This window comes from Accipiter gentilis, chromosome 21 (genome assembly GCF_929443795.1).
Source record: "Accipiter gentilis chromosome 21, bAccGen1.1, whole genome shotgun sequence".
In the NCBI taxonomy this organism is placed as follows: domain Eukaryota; kingdom Metazoa; phylum Chordata; class Aves; order Accipitriformes; family Accipitridae; genus Astur; species Astur gentilis.
In genome coordinates, this window is record NC_064900.1 from 12129137 (window position 1) to 12154451 (window position 25315).

The window sequence follows — 25315 nt, forward strand, 5'->3', positions numbered from 1 at the left end:
AAAGAGGGCTGTAACGGAGTTAGTCATAGAGTGTGCAGTATCTCTCCCCTTTGCCTTGTGAGCTATTGCGCTCGTTTTCAGTTAAAGTATGCCCAAACACTTTTCAATTTCCTTTTCACACCTGCGCAGAGGGCACTGAGCTCGTCTCCAGTCATATAAAGTCTGCTCAGGTGCATACTTTGTTCATTAGAATAAGATGTAAACTTCATATGTAAATGACTTGCATAAATGATGATGAGTCTTAGTCCAAAGTATATTCATAAGGACCGGACTTCCTTTTCCCTCATTTATATGCCTATAATGTACATGTCTACACCTGAGCTAGTTAGCTCAGGCTTTCTAATTGTTCAAAGTGAGAAGCAGACACTTCTAAGGGTATGTCCGTCTACCCTATTTTAGTTGTCCACCTTTCGATGAGATGAACTGCACCACAGAAATGCCTTCTTCTCTTCGTTGCCTATGAAGGAAATCCAGACTGATGATAATAAATTTATTTTTCATCAGATTAATCCCCCTATGTTTTTTAAGTCCAAGAACACCTTGTACAAGACACTTCCTCTAGGTGTCCATGGTGTCATCCTGAGTCTTTATGCACAACCCATGTGACAATTTAGTAGCCCTTAGTCAGGCTTTTCTTACCCTGTTGTGAAATTTTTTCTCCTGGAGGTTTAAGTTGGGGGCGGCACTCCTTGTTAAATTACTAAACTTTTTAAGAAGTATCACCTGTTACAGGACTTCCATGAAGCTCTATAATGTACTTCCAAGGGAGGTTGTCATAACCTTCCAAAAGGAGGCTAGCCATAAGCTGCGTCCGCATTGCCAAGCACCTTTGCAGGGTTTCCTAGCGGCAGCTGGATATGCTGTAGGGATGCAGTCCACAGGAGGGCAAGTGCAGTTTCTCTAGCTCGGTGCTCTCCTTCGCCCCAGGAGGAAGAAGCTGCCTCAGCCATTCAAAGGATGAAACCAGATCTGTTGTGTTGCTGGGGCTCCATCCATTAATTACCCCGAGGATTATGTCTAAAGCCTTCAGCTGACTTTGGAAATCGTCTGGAGCCAAAAGAAGAAGAGGCATGAACTTCTTTCATTTGCAAAAGCCTGAACCTAGTCAGTAGAAGGTGCTAGCTACACTTTACAACACACGAACATATCATCCTCACCTACAGCTGCAAATTCTGTGAATTACAGTAACCTTACATGGAAGTGAACAGCGCAAAAATAATTGTTCTATGTTTTTTTTAATTACTCCAGTGACTTTTACTCATATAAAGTATCAGAAAGTTACACATTTGCTCCTACATGGGTATTTTAATATCATTACTTATCTACTCTGAATGAAACTGATTAACTACCAGCTGAATTTTATATGGAGAGCAACAAAGAAGTTCTTTTTGCTAGCAGGAGAGCTGGTTTTGAATGTTCACATTCTTGTTTGGAGTGATCTATGGGTAGTCTGGAATCCTGTAACAGGAAGGATTTTGTAGAAAATAGCTGGCTGCCTGATAGAGTCAAGAAGTAGCTGCTGCAGCAGTAAATCTCTGCCATAGTTTTGCATAAAGGCGTATCTAAATGGGCAAACTGAGCATTGTATTTTAGAAACACATATGAGAAATGAAAGTGTCACAAGTGACAAAAACCGGCTATTTCACCTGGGAAGGGACACATATAAAATCAAAGCGTGCCACGAAATTGGATTCTATGATACATTTCAAAATGGGGAAAAAACCAGCAGATTAATATTGTTTGTATATTTTCAGCAGTCCTGCAGTCACCTTGTACTTAGCATTGGCCATGAAATGATGGCAGAATCAAACTCAGTAAATATTTATTTAGCTCTAAGGTATTAAGACTAATCCCCTCAGTTTTCCCCTCTGTTTTCCTTTCACACAACTATGAAAAAGTTGGCACATGCAAACTTTAATTCACTATTGATAACCCAAGGGGATACAGAGCCATTTCAACTTACAGAGGTGCTTGCTTAAGCAGTTACAAAATCATTACGGTTTTGCTGTAATATAGGAGAAAAGGTTTAAACTCTGCAGTGTGGTGGCTCTTAACTGACTGGTGGAAGAAAGGTCTTCTGTACAGAGGCTGGAACCCCACCATTTCATGGGGAAGAATCTTGTACTGAGGATTTCTGTGCTGCAGCCAGGAGCCAACAGATGCTTGGTGGGGTTTCGCTGGATCAGCTTTACATCAGTTCGGAAAAAAATAAGTGAAAGAACATGGTCCAAATCCTTTTCTTCTTTTGCATCAGCACAGCTTCCTTAATAGTTAACACTTGTACACTCTGGAATTGTGCCATGCATCTTAACTCTTCTTTGCCCAATTTATGAGATATGCGTGTTGCACTTCCATGCCAAAGCTCTGAAGTGGGGCTCTGGTGTGTTTCAAACACATCTTCCAGATACCCACTTCTGAGTGCAACAAGCTTTCTGCTCCTGTAGCTGTCCCATTCTGCTTCTTCAGCAGATCTCCGAGACTTGAGGAAATAAAGCAAGCCTATGCCCTTCCTAATATCTATCTGTACAGGATGCCCTTACGCCAGTCTTTCAACGAACTCTGTGGGCTCTTGATGAGGTCCTTACCACAACAGTTTTTTCCTGCAAAGCTGCATCATCACACCCTGTACATCTTTGAAAGGACCGAGTGAATTAAGGCAGGCCTCTTCAGAGCCCTGGCCTCATTTCTTGCTCTAACACACTTCAGTTCTCAGGACCTAGTTAGGCTGGTCACACATTCACACATGGTATAGTCACCTTTACTTCACTGTGTTACCGGTGAATGTTGAAAACCGCATTAATTGCATTGTCACACAGTTCTGGGTTTTTTTTTCCTTCCAAAATGTAACTGGATGTAAATTGATATCCATATGCTGGGTTATTGACACCTACAGTCATTACTAATACAGCAGAGCAAATTATGATTCTTTTTAGTTAAATAATTACAATAAAAAATACGGGGGCAAAATCTTCTACATTGAAATCAAAATGGACTTTTTCGGTGTATTTTTCATTGAAATGTTGCATTTTGTTCTCAGATTATGTACCTCTAATTATTTTGTCTTTAAAAAATATAGACCACTCACCAATGAAAAATGTTGTTTGAAAGGGAAAGTCAAAATGATTCATTAAAAAAATGTCAAAATAAGCAGTTGGTGTTTCTGAAATGAAACATTTCAGGTCTTTTTATACTGCTTCCATATTTTTTCAGTTGTAATTATTTGCCAAATTACACTCATTGGTGTGAACAATTTCGGTCACTTTAGAACCATACTTTCAGCGACTTTTCCAGTAATTGAAAAAAAATTATCTATCCCTGCTGTTATAACAATAAAGGATGTAAAAATATTCACTGTAAAGTGGAGCAGGAACAATAGACACAGTCATAGCAGCTGAATAAGAAACGGTATTTCTGTTTCATGAAAGTAATCCAGTAGGCATTTTCCAAGCTGTCTACACTTAACAGTCATGAGTGGTCTATAGCTGTATCTAAAAGCAAGCCTTCTAGCACCTCACTGACAACATTCCTTCATCTCCCAGCTTGAGGTTCCTCTCTTGCCTGAGCCAGATTCTGCATTTGGGTCTCCAAGAGCATATCCCCACATCAGTACCTTAGTGACTTCTTTCTTTATCAGTGCTCTTGCTGTCTTCTCTGTCTACTAAAGATGTCTAATGTAGTAAACATAATTCAGTAAATAGGGTTTTACATGTTTCAGCTAACTTTTAGTCTTAGAGATTCTCACTCGCACCAGAAATTCCAGCCTTTTTGAAAATGGTGTATACTCTCTTGTGAGAAAGTCTGATTTAAATTCACCTACGTTTTCTGGTTAAAAAAATAGTTTTGGTGATATCTCCCAACGCACTGCGATCAAGTTAGATCAGGGCTTCTATATTGCTACGGTTAACACACAGACTGAACTATACATGTGTCACTGACATAGTTTTGGTCACACCAGCCATATAAAATAAAGCGTATGCATAAGTCTTTGCAGGATCAGGTCACTCATAAGACACGTTGCATCTAAAGTACCAATTTAGATAAAGATATCCATACATAGGTAGAAAAATGCTACATATTAGAATGATGAGTGGGTTGCAACCATAATTCTATTTTGCTTAGAACACAAGAAATGTTCCTCTGGTAACATATAACTAGAAAACCATAAATCACTCTGTCTTCTACCTCAGCGCCCTTAACGTACTTACGTATTACTGGTCAAGGACATATAAATATTTAATGGCATAAATCTCTGCTCATAATACACCAAAATTAAGGACTATAGCATTTTTCCTCCTGGAAAGAAGTTGCACAGTACATAATTTATACTATTTTCCACACATATGAGAGAGAGGGCAATGCCTTCTGTTTGACCGAACAGGCAGAGGCAGCACCAAAATCAACTTTTCTTCTCGTACTACCTACCAGAATGCCAACACCTCAGTTCTAACACAAGGTTCATATCCTTACAAGTGAAATTGTTTATTATTGTCTCATGTAAGTGATTTTCCTTCCTCATTTCTAAGATTATTAATAAGAATATTATCAACAAGAATACAAGTCATTCTGATTTAGGAGAAGCTTTCTTATTCATCTGTCTTTCCAAGAGCTTACAACCCTGATGAAGGCTTTTCACGGGAAACTGAAGTGATACAACCAACAAACGATGCAGCTAAAAACAGCTCTCAGGGTTTGGACTGAGTATTTTAGATCACTCTCAGCCAAGGATCCATGGAAAATTTGATTACGATTGGTTATACATTTTGTGCAATTGAAGTGTGAATATTTTCTGCCCTGCTGAAAATGTGCTTGCTTTCTCATTGAAATTCTACATGTTTTGGGGAGCTAATTTCTATGATGGCATTTATTCTTGAGCACCCCCTCTCCCCAACAAGATCTGTTAGAATCAGTATGCTACTCATATAACCACCACTATTTATGCAGTTTATTTAAACCCCATGCTATCAAAACCTTTCTAAAGCATTGCACTGTTATTCAGCTCACGGAAAACCACGAGTTTCTGAAATGCTCAAGAGAGTCAGACTTGGGGTGACAGGGGTTAAGGATGGTAGGAACTGTCTGTTACTTCTCTGTATTTCCTATTTTATTTGTTGTGAATTTCACTCAATTGATTGCAAGCAGAGGAAGAACATAACTGATAAAATTAAAGAAGCTCTAAAACTAACATAAAATGGCCATTTCAGCTTGAAATGATTGAGCTAAATATCCAGCCCACTCAAGGCTAACAGCAGAAGTCTATAGTGGGAACGTGGAGTCTTCTCTGAAAATGCAGCTCATGAACTGGATGCTGCCCTTCCTGAACCGTGTGAAGTCATTTACACAACCAAATTGTAAATATTAACAAGTATTTGTGTTCATATAACTATAAACAGGTAATAAATGAAAAGTCTAACAGAAAAATCATACAATTCCACAAACTTGCTTCCCGCCTTGCAGAATCACGAGACAACGGGGCTGATGGCTCTCGCTACCCCAAAAGTGAACATGGCCACCGTCGTGGTGCTTCACGACCGGGTAACTCTGGAAGAAAAATCCGAAAAACAGGATTTGTCAGGTTGGCATCGTTCTTCATGCTCATCAAATTGTTTAGAGAGCTTAGCTGAAGCAAAAACTGAAACAGGATAGCAGCTGGTGCAAAAAGATCCTTAAACAACATTTGATAGACGATGTACGTGAGAGAAAGCATGGCTCTTTGGCTGAGGGAGGGAGAATTGCAACAAAGACCTCAATTTATTTTTGCCATTCTACCTATTATACCTAGGATTACCGTAGAAAACAAAGAAATAATGGCATTGTTCCTTTCAAGTGCAAAGCGTGACTGACTGCGTTTCACTCTGCTCTGTTCCTTCCGCAAATTAAAGCCCCAAAAGTTACGACTACGTTTTCACACCAAAATATAGATACACAAATAAATCAGTAAATAAAAATGATCATCTGCTGCAGGGCAGATGTTAACAAAGCACTTGCGGTACAGAAGTGAAATTGATACCAAAAACATTTGCAAACAACTCTAGGATTGGCAACTGTCAAAAGCCAAGAGATTCATATTTAATGCTGGTACTTTTCTCTAATTCAGACATATTAAAAAAAGAGACACCATATGCTCAGGGGTGGGAACAGGGTGGATATACCAAAGTAACATTATATAGAAACTATAATAAAATCACTGTTGAAGAATTGATCCCAGATGACATGCTGTTGAATGTACTTGGATGTAAATGAGCTGACAAAAAATAGATAATTAAATATATAATTAGGCCTTGGAACCTGCTGTTGAAGGATAGTATTGAGGATGCAACAAACTTTACGAGGCATTAGCAGGTGTGAGTTTGTGGGCAGGAGAAATATGGTTTACGGCCTTTGTTTCTCAAGGTATTTACAGTAGATGCAACTTAGAGCAAGTTTCCTTTCTTTTAATTGGGTTTTTCTCATACTTAGTTACACGTGTGTGTGTTTTACCAGTTAGGCCTGTATTCTTCCTGATTGTGTCTGCTAAAGGATGTCATTAGAAGAACGTCAGGTGTTTCAGTATTGTACATCTCACATAAAATACTCCTTTAAACTGATTTATTTTGTGTAAGCTGAAAAGAGGACTTTTGTATTTCTGTTGCAGGGTGGCCTGTTTTGGATCACTTAATCCTTTCTGAGTGGATTACTATAAATTAAAGGAAAAAAATTCTCAGGCCTTGTGAACTCTTAAATAAGGTGTAGGTGTACCCGTGCTCCCTGCCTTCCCCTCCCCCCCCCCCCCCCCCCCCCCCAATAATACTACTCCAAACCTCATTTTTGCAGAATCTGAAAACATTTGTGAATTTGGGACAATTTCCAGCAAATGGCAGAATGTCTCATTCTGGGGGACTGAAACAATGAAACAGTAAGTATTTCCAAAATGAGACATTGATACTTCACATTTAAATGATGCTTTTGTTTAGAAAATGACCTAATTTGAAGGGGTCAGAAAAGTTTGTAAAAGTCAAAAAATTGAGCAATATTTTTTTTTGGCACCACAGAAGTTACATTTTTCCCATATTTTGGCCGGACAACCAAAGAAAAAAAATCCACTATTCATGTGCCTTTAATCTACACAGATTTTTTCGTTGTTACATAACAGTTTTGATCATGAGGTGACTTCTAGGTAAAACAGTTACATAACTGCAATTTAGGTGTAGTTATTATCAATAAAGGTGCTCTTTTTCCTTACAGGAGTAAGGGTATTAATTTCTTTATAAAGGCATCTTTCTCTTGTACATGGGAATAGTTGAAGTGGTGCAAGATATTTATGTAGATGAAGATTTCAACCTCAGTAATGCTTTCCATGCGCACCAGGGTACTTCTTTTTGTGTAAAGACACACCTTCGGACAGACCAATGAATGCTCAGGTTAAAGCAGAGCTTTAGAGATTTTCTGTATGCTTCTAACAGCATCTATTAAAAAGCTGTATTGAAATGAAGCACTCTGTGCACAGAGACTTGTTTTTAAAGTTTAATAAGGCTCCTCCAGTTTACAGGGGTTTTTTTTCAAAGGATCAAAAGCATGTAGGTGCATTCTGGGCTACTCTTCTCAGATTGAAAGTAGAAGGGCAAATTCTGAATTCAATTACACATGTAAAAGTGTAAAAATAGCCAGCTAAAATTAATATGCATTCGCCTTTGCCACTCAAAGTTTTGAAAGACTTGATCTGTAAGTGACTTAAAATGTGCTCAAAAATCATTCAGAGACTCAAACCTTCATTAAGTTTCAGGCTGACACTAATTTTTATAGATATTAAAAAATGACATAATAGAAACTGCAATGTACACAGGCTTCATGCAGCAGAAACCTCCAGGTATAATAAGATGACTTTTTCTTAGTGAACCATGGCATGTTTCAATCTTATGCTGGTTTCTGGATGCACAGAAGTTTATACAATTTCAAGTACAAAACATGGATGTAAGCAGCAAGAATACAGCATGCTACTGCAGTCACCTTGTGACTTTACCTTGATGCATCTTGTGCATATTACATACCCAAGTTACATCCCTAGGACACAGGCAGGCACAACCTTTGGGTTCGTGTACTCCACTCATCATATTGTGGAAAATCTGCTGCATTTATCAATCAGTCCACAGAGGAAAAGACAGTGGAAAAGAAGAAAGGCAAAGTAATAAGATTACACCATTTCTAGGAGTTAAAATCTTGCCGAGACGTGCTCATTTCTAAGGATAAGAATAAGCACTCTCCAGGAAAATGAAAAGACTAAGGGAGGAGCAGTTGAGAAGATGAAGAGAGTAAGTCTGAGAAGAAAAAACAGCAAGTTCCTCCAGGGAATTCTAAACCTGCTTCTTCTCCCGTAATTAAGTGAAGCTGGTGTAACAGTGCTGATACTAAAAATGAATAGAGGTTCTCATTAAAATGAATGTTAAAACTGCCTTTTCCTTGAATCAAGAACTAACCTCCTGCTGGGGCTGGCATCATGTCAGTGAATCGGGACAATGAAAATATCATTTGAAATGTAGGTATGCACTCTAAAATTGTGACCTCATCGGGATATAAATTTTTTTTCCAGAAGTCAGCTTTCTACTTTTTGACCCTGTAGAAAAGCAGATCCATTTCGGTTTTCTTTAGTCGTGAGACAAACATCTACTGGGACAGCAAGAATCCTCCTACAGAGCCGAACCAGGACTATCTTGGGTAATTATCCGTCCTCCACCACTATACCACGCAGGGGCTGGATGAAGCGGCAGGTCAGAGGCTCTCTCTTGTGCAGGGAAATCCGCCAGACCATGGAGATGTGCCTGGACACATCTTTTTGGCCACTGGAGAGACCACTGCCAAGGGCAGGGAAGTGGGACTGCAGTATAGGGATGTCCAATTGGCACCCAAGCAGATCGGCAACACCCTCGGCTTCTAGCCAACGGTTTTGGCTAGGGAGCAGCCCCGGGGGGGAGTGACACAAAAAGCGAGATTTAGCATCCTCCCTCTGCTACACCAGCTACTCCCCAGCTATAGATCTGGGTACAGTCCTTGGAGATTTTTCCTCTCTAACCATACCACTTACCATGCTTCTGAAACGTCATGGTAACAGCCCTCGCTTGCTCATTCTCTCTTTTTCCTCTCTTCTCCACCCGTTCCCTTTTCTCTCTCTCGCCTTCCCGTGCTCTCTTTCTACTCAAGTATCTAATGTTTGTGCCTAGAAAGAAATGTGGTAGTTTTAGAACAAAATAAGCAAACTGCGCATTTGTCCATACAGACACATACGAATCAAGGGTGGTGTGTATTTATTAATATAAAATATCACAATTCAAGAGAAGTATACATAAATAGCTAAAGAGGAAGCGAGAAAGGCAATTACAGAAGGAGAGCAAGAGACTACAGTAAAGGGAAGCAGAGCAGAAAGAAAACAGAGGAAGCACTGTCTGGCAAATATTCTTCTGAGAGGAATCCTTAAGTTTTCTGTCCTCTTTCTCAATGAGGTAAGTGGCAAACAGAGAGATCTAACTGGAAACCGTACCATTTCCTCACCTATTATTGTTTTTCTGTCAGAAATGCATGAGGAATTTACTCAGTCGGCTGGGAGTCTTAAACCTCTTGGTTGAGACAACAGGAATCTCAGTTGCATTGTAGGCTGGATGATACGTACTCCTGACCATGGGTATGAAACATAATGTTGGAGGGTGATTATTGTCAGTAACTGCATTACTCTTTTGTGAAAAAAGCATGAGCTTTGGGACTTTTCTGAGACACATAAAAGTTCTTGCACAAATATGTGAGAGCAGGGCCACTCTGCGTGCAAGAGAACCAGTTTTCTAATTGTACTTTGCAATGAAGAGGGAGTCAGTCACTCAGGTTTCTCCTTAAAGGGATAGTCTTGGTTTGAAACAAGATTTAAGTATGTCATCTTTAATAAGCAAAGCACAGGGCAAATGGATTTTAAAAATATCATATACCATGCGACTGTATATATGTTATTCTTGGCTAAGCTCGCTTATGATTTGAATCAAAATATTATGACAGATTTTTCTATGAGATGACAACCCAGATCATTTTGCATTATACTGTATGCAAAGAGCTGGGAAAAAAATGAGAATAATCCAATTTTACAACATATTCTTAATCTTAGTCATTTCTTAATAACAGTCATGGTTATAGAGCATCCTTCCTCCCCCCCCCCCAAATCCTAACTGTATCCAACACTATTAAAAATGTAATTTACCAGCGATAAGCCAAACTCTCTGCATTGTGGGGTGTTGTCTGGGCCTTTTGCAAACACGTTCATAACGGTCAGAGCACCGAGTCCACCGCTGGGTCAGGAAACGCATGCACATAAATATGCAGCCCACGTTCTTTGGTCTTGCTGGAACCGCTGTCAATCATGTCTGCTGCACAGCCTACAGAGATGCTTTTCTGTGGCTTTCTAGACAAGGAATTGGACAGGCACCTTTCTCTGTACGGCACAGAAAACAGTAACTCTGGCTGCAGTTTTGCTGAGGCACACCCAGAGACACAACTATTCTGACTTCAGCTGGAGGAACGATGCAGAAACACAACCACCTGTTAGCAAATCACAGAAACTCTGTGTAACAACGGGCTAAATATCTCATCCAGCTGGAAGCCCGTGGAAAAAAAAAAAAAAAAAAAAAGGCAGGTTTTGTTTGGGGTTGGTTTGGTGTGGTTTTATTTTAAAGAGTCATAATGGGTGGTGGTGCGCAAGCATCACAAGGGAGGCCCCATCCCATCCATTCGAATGGAAGCGAGAGTTTTCAGAAGAGCACATTGTTCTGCTACAAATCTATTTGCCGATTCCCACTGAAGTGAATAGCCCTTCATTCCAGTGGGAATTTGTGCCGTCACTTCAAATGTTATGCATATAAGTTAATTTCACACTGCTTCAGGACTTTGTTTTCAAATGACCAAAAGGGTTAAGAAGGGAGAAGTAAATGCTTGCCAAACACCCCGGTCTAAATTAAGGGTAAGGGCTTTTTTTTTCCTGGGGGGAAGGGCAGGTGGGTGGACAATGGCCAGAAAGAGAGGGAAACAGAGACTGGAAATAAAGTACAGTCTTTTGTATTTCTGCAGCTCAGAGATGCTTTTGAACAGGACTGCTGCCAACTGTGGAAAACCATCTTTTTATGAAAAAATATGCCAGTAACAACAGATTTACAAGAAGTGAGCCAGTGTGTCCTATACGCATTTATTCAATATTATGCAAGATTAATTGTTTGGAGCATCATGCCTTCAGGAGTGTTCTAAGCATTGAGGAGCCAAATTTAGCCCTGATAACATGAAGTCAAATTTCCTTTTGTATCACAAAGTCCCCAGGATGCCCGATTACAACAGTGCTGAATCTGGCACTGGAAGATGTTACCTACAGACTGGGCACAGTTCTGTTTAAATATGACAAACTGCATTTGCTTCCTTAGCCTGCATGAATCGATGTACATATTTTGGTGCTAGACCTTCAAAACATTTCATTTTGAACAGACTTAATGCCTTTTGTTGTTTTGGAATGAGAAGAAATTAAAATATTATAGCAGATGACAATTTGATTACAGTTGTCACAAATAGGATTTTAAGGGTTGCACTCTCAATTACACTGTGGCCCCATTATATTTCCTGCCCATCCTAAGAGTGCCTTAAACATGGTGTAAATGTAATTATGAGATGTAATTTGCTTCGACTGTTAACTATAAAAGGGGATTTATCTATATAGGACTTGCCTATGCAGGGAAATGGAATAATTACACCCAATTAAAACATCTAGCTGGAATGTTACATCAGCAAAGCCATACCAGTATAAATTATTCTGCTACAATTATGCTCATCAATTTTCCCATGTAAAAAGGCTCTTAGCACAAATAAAAATTGGGCTCTAATGATTAATTCAGTATTATATTTATCCAGGTTTATTGGCATGGTGGAAGGTATTGGTTTCCACGGAATCAAAACGGTAAGAGAGTCTAACAACAAACTAAAAGACCAGGCTTCAAAAGTATCAGCAGAGTGGGAAAACCTCTTTTTTTTTTTTTCTTTTTTTTCCTTTAAACAAACTGTCATACAAATCTGTTTATGCACTTTTGGACAAGGTCCTGTGTATCACCTGAGCAATCCTGAGTCCCAGTCCCACAGCACACTGGCATAAGAAGTTTTGTACTAGCTGAGGATTAGATTTACAGAATTACATCAATTTCACAAAACTTTTGGGAGTCCTGTCAGTTATGTTGGTTTGCATAGCAAAATGTTGATGAACGTCGAAAGTCCATCACGGCTAGCAGTTTGCCTCTAGGAACTCTTTGCCTGAATTCTGTTTTGTTTCACAGTTACAAATTAATGAGGCCAGTTAATTGGCAAACATTCAGCGTAGCTGAAGACCAGATGAACATACTATTGTGAGCATCTGATAAACTTAGCCATCCGTAGCTCTGAGAGAAACTGCTGTTCATGCCCACCATTGAAGGAAATTATAAAATATTACACTGTATTGTGGAAAACGTGGGGCTTATACGGAACCTGCTCCCAGCAGACGTCTCAGCAGCAGGTATGGTATATACAGCTGTTCAGTATTCTCCCTGAAGTTTTGTAAGGATAGTTCATCTGAAATGAAAAAGCGCACCCACATCGTAAAGAAGCAGACTCTCACCCCAATTCTTTTGAGCGTCTGTATTTTTCTGTTGAAAATCTGATTTGGGGATACACCCGCTGACGTTGTGCTCACAACACTGGCGTTCAGATCAGTGCTGAGATGCAGCAAAGAAACTCTATTTCCCAGAAAAAGTCACCTTTAGTTTTGTGACCTGGTTACAGCCTGCTCTAATTCAGAGACAGCCCTTGGCCGGACTCCTGGGACCTTGGGGAAAGGCACGAATCCCCTCCTGACCTCAAGAGCGGCCACCTCGCCCTACCACTACAGCACCGGTCTCCACCTGCGCTGGGGCACCATCTCTCCCTCCGGAGCAGCTCTGCCCTCACCGATGACAGCCTTACCCAGAGCAAAGCTACGTGCTGTGCCACAGCCGACGATCCCTGTGCAAGGCCTTAGCGTGACCAAAACCCTCCCCGCTGCCCCCCGGACCCCAGCAGGCCCCTCTGCGAGGGCTGCGCGGGGCCATATTTGGTATTCCTCGGCCATTTCTGCGCCAGGGCTCACGCTGCTCCCAGATGGTTTCAGACCCCTTAGCTCTGCCGGAGTCTGCCTTCGGGTACGGGTCCTCTCTCGCGGCCTGAGCACGGGGGTCCGCATCTTTTCCTACCCGTGCGCTCCACGCTCCCCCTTCGGCCGCCGAGACGCCTACCCCAGCCACGCCGGGAGGGGGCTGTGGAAAGCAGCGGGTGCCCCTGCCCGGCAGCTGGGTGCCGAGCGGGCAGCACAGCACGCCACACGCCTCTCGCCAGGGGTTCGCCCACGGCAGAGCAAGCGAGCGGGGGACAACGGCGGGAAAGTTTCCTGTCAGGAAAACCCCGGCGCCGAGGCTGCCCGCCCGCTGACAGGGGCCCAGCGCAGGAGCCGCTGCCTCCGGGCCCCGCAGCGGACGGGCGGGCGCCCCGTGGAGAAGGAAACGGCCCGGCCCGCCGAGGAGGACGGGAACGCCCGTGACCGCGCCCGGCGGACCGGGCTGCGCTCGGTCCCCCGGGGGACCCCGCCTGAGGCATGCGCTGCTGACCGGTCCCCAGGCCGCGGGGCAGCGGCCGGGCCGGGCCGGATGCCTCGGCCGCACGGCTCCCCTCTCCCGCCGCCTAGCCCCGGACAGCGGCTGGGAGGACGCGTGGCGGAGCCTCCCTTCCCCGCAGGGGCGAAGCGGGCCGGGCGAGGCGGAGGAAGGCCGGCGAGGCTGCCGGGTGAGGCAGGAGGCGCCAGGGGGAAAAGGGCGGGCGCGGGGGGCGGGCGGTGAGTCGGGCCGGACCGCCGAGGAGCGCGGCGCCCCCTGACCACGCTTGGGGCGGTGGCGGGCGGGGCGGGGGGAGGGGGCGGGGCGGGACGTACCAACAGCCCCCCCGGGGGAGGACACCGTGGCACACCCTCCCACCAGCTGCCCGCGTTGCCACGGGGACACCCCAAGTCCCCCCCCCGGTGCGCGGGAGAGTCTGCGGGTCCAGGGAACGGGCCGCGAGAGGCGGGGGGGGGGGCGAAGCGACTTGCCCCGCGGCGGGTGGAAAAGGGGCGGGCGGGGGTCGAGGTAGACAGGCGGGCGGCACACGCCTCCCTCTGCCCACCCCCCCCTCCCCGCGGCGGGGTGGTGTGGCCCGCTCTGAGGAGGGCGGGGAGCGGCGCGCAGCGCCTCCCTGCTCAGTGACACACGCACCCGGTGCGGGGAGGCGGCGGCGGCGGCGGCGGCTGCTCGGGGAGCTAGCGAGCGGGCGAGGGAGGGAGCGGGCGGGCGGGCGTCGTAGCGGCGGCGGCGACGACGACTGGGAGCCGAGCCCGGAGCATGGCAGGGGCCGAAGCCGCTGCGGAGGCTGCCGCCGGTTTCCCTTCTTCGCCGGCTCCTCCCGCCCGCCGGGAACTTTTTCCGGCGGCCGGCGGCGGTGCCTTCCTCCGGCGGTGGTGGCCGCAGCGGCGGCGGCGGCGGCTCCGCTCGGCGGTGCCTCCCGGGCCGGGGCTGGGGCTGCTGGGACTGGTTTTCTCCCGCTTCTGCTGCAGTAAGTGAAACTTTTTTCCCGTTGGCGGCCGGGGCAGGGCGAGGGGGCGGGTGGAGGAGGAGGAGGAGGAGGAGAGAAACCCGAGCCCCGGCAGCGCCGGGGGACTCGGCCGAGTTGGGGGAAACTTTGCGTGCGCGCCGGGCGGGGTGGCGGTCGCCTGCCGGCCGCCCTGCCGATGGGGAGGGCGGGTGGGACGTGGCCGGGATCGCGGGAGCGACTGGGGGGGGGGGGGGGGGGGGCGGTCGGGGTCGGAGCCGGAGGCTGCAGCGCGCCGGGGGGAGCCCCGGGCGCTTTCCCCCGCCTTCTGGCCGAGAACCCCGCCGCTAGCGCCGCCGGCAGGTCTCCGGGTGCCGGGCGTCCCGGGAGGCCGGGCCGTTGCGGGGCCGTTGCGGCGGCCGTTGGGTTGGCTCGGCGCGGCGGAGGCCCCCGTTGTCGGCGCGAGCGGCCGGGGGGGGAGGGGGGGGCGGTTCAGCCGGCCCGCCGTTGCGCCTCCGCGAAGTTTCTTCGGGGGTCGGCTCCGCGCCGCCCGGCCGGGGTGGCCGGGGCAGCGGTGGGGGAAGTTCGGCCGGTGGCGGGGCCGGGGCTTCCCCGCGGCGGGCGGCAGGTTATCCGCCGTAACTCCCGTCCTGAACGACGGGCTTTCCCTTGTTTGCGGGAATTCACCGCTGCTTCCCCCCCCCCCCCCCCCCCCCCCCCCAGCCGGTGGGAAGGACAGAAGGGTGGGTCGTCTTGTTCCCCGGGTGTACCTCGGGGCAGGAATTAGTACGCTCTTTGCTTCTGGTGCTGTTGGCTTGCATCGCTGTTCCCCCTTGGCCAGGGTGAAATCGGTGCTAGTTACGGCGGGCTGAGGGTTTCGGATCGCTCGCCTCTCTCGGGGTGAGCGCGGGTTTGTGTACTCGCCATCACCCCCCTCTTGAGCAGCCGCTGCTGGGGGCACTGCGGTGCGGGGCCACCGTGTGGCTCGGCGTGACCACTCGTAGGAAAAGACATCCCCCCCCCCCGTGCTTTTTCATGTGGAAAACAAGCAGTTGGAAACTAAATCAGAGCAGGATTTTTATTTTTTTTCCCTGCGTGCTCTGTAGTGTCATCTTTACAGCAGTGGAAGATGAGAGGGAAAAAAAAAGTGGACTTGGGCAAGAGCACATCGAAAACCATCATCCTGCTGTTGTATTCCCAATGCAGTAATGAATAGTTGGCAAGGATATTTTATTATAGGATACGCTATGTCCTTTCCCTCTTGAAGGAAGGAGGAACAAGTTAGAGGAGGTAGTCTCTGGAGGTTGGTGTGATAAAAATACCAAGACTTGCAAGCCATGCCACCATAAAGCAGTTGTATAGAATCTGAGAAATGCTTTTTCAGGGAGGGAGTTGAGGCACTGCTGCTGTAAGATTGTGCTCTTGCATGTAGTAGTCTCCCCCCTCTGGCAATGATGTAGCTTTCAGGAAAGATGATTATTACTAATTTAAGCTTAAACACATGCATTTGCTGAGAGAACCCTGTTAAATGATCTATGTTCTTCTATCTGTCCCTAAAGAAAGGCACAGGAGGGTGGGTCTTCATGCACATAGGGTTTATTTTGGAGGAGTAAGAGTAGTTCGCTGTCTTCCCTTGTCCTGATGGTGAACCTGTTAGTGTTTCAATTTACTGAGAGCTAATGTGCTCACATAAATTTTGTTGGGAGGGACGATTCGGTCCTAGTCAAGCTGAGTAACAACTGTAATACTTCTTACGGCACAAGAGTTCTACGGGGCTAGGTGACTGTCTCCTTGACCAGAGATTACTGGGGTGCTGCTTTAGAGAAGATGAACTATACGTTAGTGAAGTGGTCCAAGAGTTGAATTGCTCACGCAGAAATTTTTCTGTGTTGCATAGAGTATGTCCTGGATACAGGATTAAGTCTCTAAACTGACGGCTTGCCTTTTTTTTTTTTTTAATAGATCAGCTACTAAACTCAGTTGCTGTTGACATAACTGAAACAAGATCTATTGCTTTCTTGTATGTTCTCTAGAGCTACTTGGCTGAATGTTTTAAAAAGTGTTAAAGATGTACTTTTTCTTCCTCTTTAAAATACATCCAACAGTTTTATTTCCCACGCGTAAAACTTTGGAGCTCTTAGTTGATAACAAACACTTATTATGCAGTACTTGGCTTGATTTGTGGTAAATCGACTTTTTCAATATTAAGAAGGCGCCGCATTTCAAAACCTTAAGGCTTGAAGACTTAGTTTTCATAGGCTTGGCAAACTTCTTGCACTAGCAGGTTTTTCCCCCTCCCTTTGTTCCGGGTGATGTCTGCTCTTTTGTGCTTAGAAAGGTGAAGTTGCAGACTTGACATAACCTTGCCAAACTATTTTTACATGTAAATGTGAAGATAATGGTAACAATGAAGTTAAGAGCATCCGTGTGCCCTGTCATGTGGTGGTTTACTATTTTAGTGTTAATGAGTGTAATTCAGATGTCAGCTTCCCAGATTCTTTTTGGCATACGTGAACTTGACTGATAACACTTAAGAACATGTGCCAAAAGTGGGAATGTTGTGTTGAAATAATTTTCTTTTTCAAGTGCAAGTTTTTGAAGTACAATCTATGGATAAAAGGGGAAACTTAAAAAAATACTTGTGACTTTTGGACTGTGAGATAAGGAGCAGGGGAACATGTTTTTTTTTTTGTCAGTATCTTAGTTTTTAGATTACTTTTCTTTTCCCCCTGAAATTTCCCACAATTGTTTTCATTATCTCTGTCACAGGTGAGTGTGAAGGGAAAATCATGTAATGTCTGAGGCTTTCAAGAGTGCTCATAAATACATTTTGAGCATGATTAGATGTTGATGGAACCTAAACCTGCTGACTACTTTTGGTCACCATTCTTCCTAGTGGTTGGTCAATTCTGATAATGCTAGCAAAAGGAGGAATTGAAAATGGCATCACAAAAAAACCCCAAACCACAAACCTAGTAGAATAACTTCATTATAAAATCACATCAATTTTTATGTGATTATTTTGACTGACAGCTGGAAATGATGGTTTATTTGATCTAGAATTCCGTAGGGAAATATTATGAAAAAACTCCAATGCTCAAACAAAAAAAGTGAAAGGGAAAGGAAGAGAGAAAATTTATGTGGAATCTGAAATAACAGCAACTTTTGGATTTTTTAGTAAAAATAGACCTGCTTTAATAAATACTGCTGTTTTTAGGAAAGTGAGGCTATCAGGTTCAGCTTACAGGTACAAGTAATTCTTCTACTTCTCAGTTAAACAGTACGTGATGCAATGAAGTACGTACTAAACTTACATGATCAAATGTAGTGTAGCTTTGAACTAGGGGAGATATATGACATCCATAAGAAACATCATCATAACCTTTACTCTGTAAAATACCTTGGTATGCATTGTGGCAAGTATTTTTCAGCTATGCTGTATATGAGGAGCTGTGTGCTACTAAATAATGAATTCCTTATAATTTCAGTGCCTCATTAGTTTGCACACAGTGTTTTCGCAGAGTGTTTTGGAATGTAAGCATGAATTAAAAACTAAAATTGTGAAGTGAGGTGAATAGAAAGGAAAAACATACAAGATGCATTTTTCAGGGACTTCGTTTGGGAAATAATTGTGGGGTTTTTTCAATTTGAATTGTTGGTTATGTTAAGCTTCTCAGTAAGGCTAGAAAAAGAAGTGTTTATGGGGCATATGTTTAAGTTCTTATTGATTTTTTTTTTTTTTTTTTTTTTCTCCTTAAAGCAGCCTGGAGTACAGAACTCCAGGCTGTCGTGGAGCTGGAAGGGTTGGATTACAAAGATGCAGATAATTCAAGTATAGAGTGTACCATATACAAAAGTGGAGTTGCAAATAAAAAAAAGGAAATTCCCAAGTAACTATTGACCAGAACAGGCTATTTGACTAGACTTTTCTTGTGATTTTCAGGTTAAGTCATGACAAAAATATGAGGTCAAGCAAACCAGGTTACTACCTTGGAAATGAGACAGTGTGGTAGAGTGTTCAAAAAGACAACATCTTTTCCTCATTGTATGTGAAAGGCAATGATTAGTTTAGAAATTCATGTCTGAATATGGATTTATTTTCTGAAAATGGTATGGAGAGAAATGCACTTTTAAAAAGGTGTTAGGTGAGCCAATATGACAACAGTAGGAGAAGGAATAGGAATACTATAGAAGGTATTCGAGAAGTTGGAGAGAAGGAAATGTTGTTGAAATATGTAGCAGGTAGGGCAGTGTATGAAACTGCTGTGTGAAGAAACAGAGCAACTGCACTGGTAGAAATAACAAGAGTAACTTCAAATAGAGGGAGAGTTAAACCTGGATTGTTTAATAATTAGCCAAAAAAATGAAGCCAGAATTTGGTCAATCTGTACTTGAGGATAACTTCATATACTCTGAGGTGTGCTGTTCTGGAACAGCTTTTAGCTCTGTTTCATTGTGGTAGGTCTGTCCTGTTCAAGATCACTGTTAAACTGTGGTGCTCATGTAAAATAAATACAAAATAACAAAATGTAGATGCTAACATTTCAATAAAATATATTTTATAGGCTTATAATTCTTGACTGCTACTTAAATATTAGACAAGACAGTTTCAATTTATTTGTAGCACTGCATGGAAATAGTGCAAATTGGAGTAGTTCTGAAAGAAGCGGTTATAAAACTTGCATGGACAGGATGAAAGCAGGTTACAGTAGTCATAAATTTTAGGATGAATGAAAAGCGAGTATGCCAACTAACACTTCAGTTTCTGGTGTGCAAGAACTCCCATATATGTATATGGAAGTGTAATGTTATTTGAGTGAAGATGTGAATGCTTTGAGTATTATGAAAGAATTGTGATGGTTGTGTAGCCGCTTGTGCTATGTAAAGGTTGAACAGTTTCTTGATTTAATGTGTTTCTCTCTTGCCTCCTTAAATAACTTAATTTCATGGGATATGAAGGTTGCTTGATTTTGAACAAAAGAGGGCTCTAGCAGGTTTTATTTCCTGTAAGATTACAGAGTCAAGTATTCTCTTTAGAAATATGGTCAAAAGTAGGTGGTTCACTTTTTCATCCCCTTTAGTATTGCTCCCAGGATGATATTGGGAAACAAAGGACTGTTCTGTAGCAGGAGAAGCAAAAATATGTTGCCTTTGCAGAGCATCTGTACTAGCTGATTACCCTTCAGGTGCTGGTGTTAGAGCTTTTAAGGTATGCGAAACTCACAGGTGTCAATGTATCTACTGTGAAAAGGGAAAAGGCATTAGGGGTGTGTTGCTTCAGTAAGCAGTGTGTGGGCCTAATGAGTAGCATTTGTAGAGCTCAAAGTGAAATTGAGTTAGAAGCTTTAGAGTCAAAAGTCTAAATCTCAATTTTTTGAAGCAAAAGCATTAGTGAATGGAAGTGGCGCAAGAGAAATACAAAACCTGGTATACAGACTGGTAGAAGGTAATCTTAAGTGCCAACTACTTGCAGTGCTGTTAGTAAATGCCATCCTTCTTTAGTGTTCATTTGGTTATCTATTCAAGAGCAGTGAAGCTGAAGAGTATTACTTTCCTTCCCATGTTACATCATATTGTTACTGTGGAGGTAGCTTGACCTGCTGTCCTGTGGTTGAATGCAACTTTGTCCAAACAGAGTTCTTTATCAGAACATGTGGCTATAGACTGGTTAGATAAGTCTGTGAAGAAGTGAGAGTGCCGAGATTGCTTGTGTTGTCTGCTTGCTCTGGAGTCGGGGTACGTTGCCTCTTAAAGATGAGATGTGTGATGATGGATTACTTTGCTCTAGCACTGTTTGTGTTTGTACTTAGGCTGCTTGTTTCCAACTTTGAATGGATGTGTTGTATTCAGTCAGGATTATTTGAACTTTCTTTTTTTATCCTGATGAGTGCTGTAATGACTGGAATGTAGATACTGATGCAGAAGTTCCTGTGAGGAATTTTCTTGGTGACCTGATAATTGGATACTAACAGAATGGCTGGATTTTCTTAGTGAAGAATAGCTATAGGTGCAATTATTTAATTATTATTTTATGCCATGTGGTTTTGGGTTTTGTTGTTTGAAGAGGAGGAGGAGGAGGTGTGTATGATATTTAAAGGTACTTTGTAACCCAAACCATTCTATGGTTTTATTTGGGGTTTTATATGGGTTTTTTGGGTAAGGTTAGCCTATGTAAAACAAGATTTTTGACAAGTATGTATTTGAAGGACAGTTGTGTTCAGTGCCTCAGAGCATAGCTCTTTGAAATGCAGAAATGTATTTTTATTGAGAGGATGGAGAAGATGATGAATTACTGGGTTAGGCATGAGATAGGCTGATCAGCCTTTCTTGTTAGAGGTAAAGGGGTCTTTAACAATATTCTCTATTCCTGGTTACAAAGCAGATGGATTGCCTAGAAAAGAGTGCCATGTAAACATGGGAAGAAATCCCAAGAATAGCTAAGAAAGCAAAGATGCAATAGCTGAATGTGGGTAAAATATAAGGAAATAGATGAGAATAGAATAGGATCATTAAGTTTGGGAAAGACCTCTAAGACTGAGTCCAACCATCAACCCAACACCACTATGCCCACTAAACCATGTCCTGAATTGCCATGTCTAGTTGTTTTTTGAACATCTCTGGGGATGGTGACTCCACCGCCTCTCTGGGCAGCCTGTTCCAATGCCTGGCAACCCTTTCGATAAAGAAATTTTTCCTAATATCCAATCTAAACCTCCCCTGCCACAACTTGGGGCCATTTCCTCTCATCTTGTCACTAGTTACTTGGGAGAAGAGACCAGCACCCAGCTCGCTACAGCCTCCTTTCAGGTAGTTGTAGAGAGCAATAAGGTCTCCCCTCAGCCTCCTTTTCTCCAGACTAAACAACCCCAGTTCCCTCAGCCGCTCCTCGTAAGACTTGTGCTCCAGGCCCCTCACCAACTCGGTTGCCCTTCTCTGGACATGCTCCAGCATCTCCATGTCTTTCCCGTAGCGAGGGGCCCAAAACTGAACACAGGACTCGAGGTGCGGCCTCACCAGTGCCGAGTACAGGGGGACAACCACCTCCCTGCTCCTGCTGGCCACACCATTTCTGATACAGGCCAGGATGCCGTTGGCCTTCTTGGCCACCTGGGCACACTGCTGGCTCATATTCAGCTGGCTGTCAGCCAGCACCCCCAGGTCTTTTTCTGCCGGGCAGCTTTCCAGCCGCTCTTCCCCAAGCCTGGAGCATTACATGGGGTTGTTGTGACCCAAGTGCAGGACCTGGCACTTGGCCTTGTTGAACCTCGTACAGTTGGCCTCAGTCCATTGATCCAGCCTGTCCAGATCCCTCTGTAGAGCCTTCCTATCCTCAAGCAGATCGGCCCTGCCTCCCAACTTGGTGTCATCGGCAAACTTACTGAGGGTGCACTCGACCCCCTTGTCCAGAAGCAATTAAAGAGTGAATTGTGCGGTAAAGGCAATGTCAGGAAATATAACTGTGTCTATAAAGTGAGGAGAGATGAAAAAGTTGTTAGGTGAGAGCTTGTCTTACTCCCCTGGCTGTAAAAAGACAGTGAATTTGTAAAATAGTGAGTTAAAATGAGGTGTAGGTATGTATAAGTAAGACTCTTGAGGGGGCTCATGGCCAATATTTACCTTGGTTCTTGAAAAGCTAGGCCAGTGGTTGCTTACTACACAACTTAGTACACAGGCTTATGGTGAAGAGCTTCAAGGCATAGCACAGCAACTTCCAAGTCATAATAAAAACACCAAACAAACAAACTTTTTTTATTATCCAATAGATGAATGCTTCAAGAGTTATTTTTCTTCTCATTCTTTTCAGGTAATTAACTTCTAGTTTTTGGACTCTTTCAAATGTGAACTCAAAAATTGGTCTTTCTGTCCATGGGTTACTAATAGAATAAAATTAGCAGCAAGAATAAAAAAAAAACAACTTTCGAAGTCTTGAAACTTCTGTCTCTGTCCTCTGTTCTTTTACCTCTGTTTTTCCAAGTGTGAGGAACTGAATAGGTAAAGTTTAACATCAGCATGTTATCAAAAAGGTCACTATTAGTTCAGGTACTGGAAAGTAACAAGCTTCCAGACTATCATCTTTTATCACTACTGCATTCTTCTGTTCAGTATTTTTCCTTCTTTTCAGTTGGTTGTCAAGTAGTGTGCAGAAGTAAAGCAATTTTAATTTTGTAATGCTTTAAAATAGCATGGTTTTGCATTCTCAATGTGAAGGCTAGTCAAGTGTAGCTTGTTTTCAGTTGACTGGTGTACTAGGATTACCTGCAGCAGTAGATGGCTCTTGCTGATCCCTCCACCCTGCCCTGACCACCCTCCCATGTCAGATTTTCATTATCTGGCATTTAAGTTACCTTTAAATGTCTACAGGGGATCATTGTTTTCTCCTTTTCTATTAGTCAAAGCTGGCATATGAGAGTTTTTAAACTTGTCCTTAATATCTTCCTGGGATTAGTTTGAACAGAACAGAATGTTTTGCTTGAGTGACTGTTTTAAATACTTCGAAGGTGCTAGTGTGTTGTGGTTTAATCCCAGCTGGCTATTAAGCACCACACAGCTGCTAGCTCGCTTCTCCCTTCTGTGGGATGGGGGAGAGAATTGGTGGGGGGGTGTTGAGACAGTTTAACAGGACAGGAAAGGAAAATAATAAAAATAATAGAATATACAAAACAAATGATGCACAATACAATTGCTCACCACCCGCTGACCAATGCCCAGCCTATCCCTGAGCTGTGGTGCCCCCTGGCCACCTCCCCCCTCAGTTTATATACTGGGCATGATGTCATGTGGTCTGGAATACCCCTTTGGCTCGTTTGGGTCAGCTGTCCTGGCTGTGTCCCCTTCCCAACTTCTTGTGCACTGCCTTGGCTGGCAGGGCAGTATGAGAAGCTGAAAAATCCTCAAATTAGTATAAACGCTGCTTAGCAACAGCTAAAGCATCAGTGTGTTATCAACGTTATCCTTATCCTAAATCCAACACACAGCACTATACCAGCTACTAAGAAGAAAATTAACTTTATTTCAGCCAAAACCAGGACATAGTGCTATCACTGTAATGCAGTGGTACATGCAGAATTTGAAGTCATTGAAATGGCAATCTCCTGCCAAAAACCCCACATTTGCTAAAAGGTGAGTAATGGCTAGTCAAACGGGTCTCCATAGTTGATGTGTGTACAGATGAGTGGAAAAAACAAACTGAGCCAGCTTGATGATTTTATTAGTTAGTTTTGGGTCTGCTAACTTCACTAGCCCTTGAGTTAGAAGATTACAAATTAGTGTTTGACTTTTTCTCAATCCTGTTTTGTGTGGGCATTCCTTGCCCAATTCTGTTGCTGCTTTTTCACTTGCAATACCACCCATGGTGCATATGGTCAAGCTGAAGACTAATTGTTGCTGGGACAAGTGCATTTAAGAACAGCCTATTGGATGAAGGGATGCTGGAGATAGAATATGAAAAAGTTGAGATTATGTTCAAGTTGGGCAACTACTTTTAATTTCTTTTCAGTGTACATAATCTGGTAGAACAATAGTCAGTTTAGTCAAGCGTAAGTTAAATTACATCAAATGCAAGGAACTTCTTCATAATAACAGAGCAACTGAGAGAGCAAAGCTTTTGACTTGTATTAACTTGGGATAATTTTTTCCCCAGATTCCTTCTTTAATTTCTCCTACATCACCGGTTGGCCCTTGCCATAATAAAAATATACTTAGTCAACTTTGTTAAAGATTATTACTAGAGGTCGGAGAAGCAAAGATCAAGAGCCGTTAAGCTTAATCCCAGTTTTGAACATATTTTTAGAGATTGATAGTATTTGCATTATAAAAACCCACTGCTTAGCCCTTCACCAGTGATGCTACTTCTGTGCTTTAAACAATTCAATGCACTTTTGACTTCAAAAGGTAAACTTTCTTTTAAAGAGGTGCTATAGATCTAAAGAAATTAACCATTGTGATTGTGACCATACCATTAATCGCTTCTTAGGAGATTTAAATGCATCCTGTTGAAAGTTTCACGTGTTATTGGTAGCTGAGGTAGCATGAAATGGTCTACTTCCACTAGTGCGATATACCCATTTATCCAGGATATCCTGCATAGAAAGAAGTATAGTAAGTTCTGTGTAGCTGCGTTTCAGCAGTTTGTAGTATCAGAGGTGGTTCAAGCTTCTGGACATAGCTTATATGGCAGGGGGTTGGAACTAGACAATCTTTAAGGTCCCTTCCAACGCAAACCATTCTATGATTCTATACGTAAAAGACAACTGTTAAGGTCAATGGCTATAGAATAGTAAGGCTTTTGACTGTAACCAGATTAATTATCGCAGTTGATGCATCAGTGATTTCACATGAATGTTTAATAACTTATGTTACCTTCTGACAAATCAGAATGTAATCTGTTGTTGAGAAATAGTTGTGTGTAAGCTTCATGTAAGATTTTGCTGAGAGTGTTCTGCCTTACAGAAGGAGGTGAGAGCTATGGGACTCCATGGAACTGTTAGTGAAAGTTCCCTTGGTGATGCATTTTGATAGCTACTCTACAGCTCTGTTTTCAAGGACTGAAGAGGCATGGCTTAGATGTGATAAATTGATGTGGCTGCAAATTGGGTGAAAAATGAAGTGAGGAAGAGGAGTTGTGGTGTCTCCACAGTTTGAGACTGCTCTGAAAAGAGGTCCTGAATTGATTGCTGTACGTACATAGGACAAGACTGTGGACAAAGGG

General features: G+C 43.4%; 1 protein-coding gene across 4 annotated transcripts in view; it reads left to right on the forward strand.

The window, feature by feature from the left end:
- Window positions 1–14359: 14359 nt before the first annotated feature.
- The window catches only part of NECTIN3 (nectin cell adhesion molecule 3), a 72586-nt gene continuing 61630 nt past the window's right edge, over window positions 14360–25315 (forward strand). For all 4 annotated transcript variants that reach the window (XM_049824279.1, XM_049824280.1, XM_049824281.1 and 1 more), the window contains exon 1: window positions 14360–14631. In XM_049824279.1, coding sequence (XP_049680236.1) covers window positions 14421–14631 — 211 coding nt within the window. In that variant the 5' untranslated portion in view covers window positions 14360–14420. The remainder of the gene's footprint in view (window positions 14632–25315) is intronic.